This window comes from Benincasa hispida, unplaced genomic scaffold, assembly GCF_027475165.1.
Source record: "Benincasa hispida cultivar pf3 unplaced genomic scaffold, pf3_genome.v1.1 HicScf1227, whole genome shotgun sequence".
Classification (NCBI taxonomy): Eukaryota; Viridiplantae; Streptophyta; class Magnoliopsida; order Cucurbitales; family Cucurbitaceae; genus Benincasa; species Benincasa hispida.
In genome coordinates, this window is record NW_028325551.1 from 7785 (window position 1) to 10665 (window position 2881).

The 2881-nt window shown below is 32.1% G+C and overlaps 1 protein-coding gene across 1 annotated transcript; it reads right to left on the reverse strand.

Moving 5' to 3' along the window:
- Positions 1-525: 525 nt before the first annotated feature.
- On the reverse strand, positions 526-1049 carry LOC150031418 (pathogenesis-related protein 1B-like). The gene has a single exon (XM_090308958.1). It carries the CDS (start codon positions 1012-1014, stop codon positions 526-528), a length of 489 nt encoding a protein of 162 aa, XP_090165084.1. The 5' UTR covers positions 1015-1049.
- Between the last annotated feature and the right edge of the window lie 1832 nt (positions 1050-2881).

Genomic DNA, 2881 nt, shown 5'->3' on the forward strand with positions numbered 1-2881 from the left:
AAATAGAATTTTAGGAAAAAAATTAAAACAAAAAATCTCAGGAAAACAAAAGGGAAAACGGGCGGGACCTGTTTCCCTGATATGGAATCCCTGCGCCGATCACGAATGCAAGTTTCAATTGAACGACAAAGTCTCTCAAACCAATGCCAGTAATGTAAATTCAACTAATGATTCTACAACTTAGCCTTTCAAAGGATGTTTGTTTTCTAGGAATCAAAACCAGCCAGAATCTTTATATATATCTGAAATTGTAATTGTAGATGACTGAAAATATAGACATCTAGCATATTTAGATAACCACCACGTTTGTTTTTCAAAAATAATTGTAAGAATGTTTCCGACATCATAACAAATATTTCACTTATATATTTTTTTGTTTTTTTTCCTCGTGTTTTCATTCTATTAGAACAAAGTCTACCATATTTAAACATGAGACAACCACGTTTGACTTTGAAGGGATTGTGTTAAATGTCAATCTTCCTTTCATATAATTAGATCGTGAAATGAATAACATTTGATCATCACCTAATAAGGTAGCTCACCTACAACATTGCCAGTAGGACTATAGTTACATGAGACTAAAGTCCAATTGTTTTTGCATTTAACAGTAGCACAACCCACCAAAAAACTATCCTTCCACACCAATTGTGTATAATGTCGGCACTCGCCTCCCACACATTTGTTGGAGTTATGGTCATAGTACTTCTTCTCATCCCCCCATGCCTTCACGGCAGCCGCTGCCGTCAACTCGCCGTTTACCGTTGCCAAGTTCTCACCATAATGGCTATTGGAGTGCACCATCTCGCAAGTTTTAATCTTTGATCCGATGTAATTTTTAGCGTAAGTTTCAAGTTCTTCGTCCCAAAAAAGGGGTTCAACCCCGACTGTTGCTCGAACCGCATTGTGTGCATCAAGAAAGTCTTGTGGGCTGTTTTGGGCAACGACAATGGGGGTTAGGGTTAGCACAACAATGCAAAGGGCGACGAGAACGGTGGCGAGTGCGATTTTGGACATCTTATTTTTAAGGGTTGATGGAATAAAGGAAGAATGTGAAAGGCACCGTGTGGGAGTATGGACATTATTTGGTGAAGGTTTATTTATAGTGAGAATGAAATAGTTTTTAGATGATGGTTGGCGTTTGAATGCTAAATAAAGAAACAAAAATAGAGGCATCGTATGCGCCATGGATTCTAACTATGGATTCTTGTTAGGTTAGTTTATTTCTTCTCGAGTTTTTTTTTTCTCTCTTTGTCCTTTTAATAGTTGTGTGTATCAGGCAGGCTTGCATGCATCTGCACGGATCTCAGACAACGTGTTCACTCCTGCAAAATTTAAGTATGAATGGAATGCATAAGATATATATTAAACTCAAGTAGACGACGGCCTTAAATCGAATCTATTCTCCCTAAATAGATCGCCTTTATATATTAACCCAATGTCATTTTTTAAATCCTAAATTAAAAACACATTTTTTTGGATATAAATTAATTAACACATATTTCTACATATGATTATGCAGTTATATAACATTAAATAAATTTGGTCATTTTTTAATCCAGTTATATAACATTTTTGAATTATTTCTAGGGAAGTTGCATTATATGAAAAATATATTTTAATAAACCAAAGCCATGACTATAACTTTTTTGTAATTGCAGGTGTGACAATCACATAACAATCACATAGCAATCAATGTCGGACTTTGGTCGCATTTCCAACAATATATCATTAAGATATTAATTTATTTAATCTCGAATCATAATTCTATGAAGGCTTCATTTAATAATAATTTTGTTTCAATATTATTTTTCGTTTTTGAAATTTTTATGGTTTCTTCACTTTTTCTTTAATTTTCGCTTCTCATTTGGATTAAAAGTCTTTCCATTTATTTTCCCCAAAATTTAGCTTGAATTTTCAAAACATTGGTAGAAGGTATTGATAACATTGTAAAGAAATAATTCACACGTGCAAGTAGTTATTATAAAGCTCATCTTCAAATACTAAAAATTTAAAACTAACCATCTCATTCAGTAACCATCGGGTTTTCTTTTTCAAAAATTGTGTTTGTTTTCTCACAACATTTTACTCGTGATTTTCATATTTCTTATGTAAACATTTGAATTATTAGACTATTTTCAAAACTGAAAACAATTTTTTGAAAACTACTTTTACTAATTTTCAAATTTTGGCTTTTATTTTAAAAACACACATAAAATGTAGAAAACAAAACATAGAAAGTCAATAGATGAAAGTGGCGTTTAAAGGCTTAAATTTTCTTTATTAAAAAAAAAGGGAAATGAGAATAAAAAAAAAGTTATCAAATGAGATCTAAAGGCCCCATTATATAACCATGATTTTTTTTTTTTTTTTTTAAATTTTATACTTGTGTATGCACAATTTGTTGGTAAGGTTTTAACCTTCCATGAAAACACATTTTAATTCTAAGCTAAATTTCAAAAATAAAATCTATGTTTTCAAAAACTGTTATTTAGTTTTCAAAATTTGACATGGTTTTTTAAAATATGTTTAAAAAATAAGTAATATAAAATAAGAAAACTATAGGTAGAAGAAATTTTTATTAACTTAATTTACATAAATAAAAAAAAAAACAAAAATGTTATAGGCAATTTTAGAGCAGCAAAAGGTCAAAAGCCAAGATTGAACCAAGAGAGTTATCTAGCCCTGCTAAAGGACATGCAACTTACTATAAAGCAGACCCATGAGAGTTCCAATAAATAAAGGGAGATAAATTAGGCTTAAAAGAGCCACTTGGCCCACCTCGGCCTCTGAGGCCAATGTGGGTCTTGGGAGCCCAAGGGTGTGGCTGAGGCCATGAATTTCCTTATACTGAGGTTGATCCGGGTGGATCTTCTTTGTTGGA

Coding starts and splice junctions, on each gene's coding strand:
- LOC150031418 (XM_090308958.1), bottom strand. CDS start 1,014: ATGTCCAAAATCGCACTCGCCACCGTTCTCGTCGCCCTTTGCATTGTT.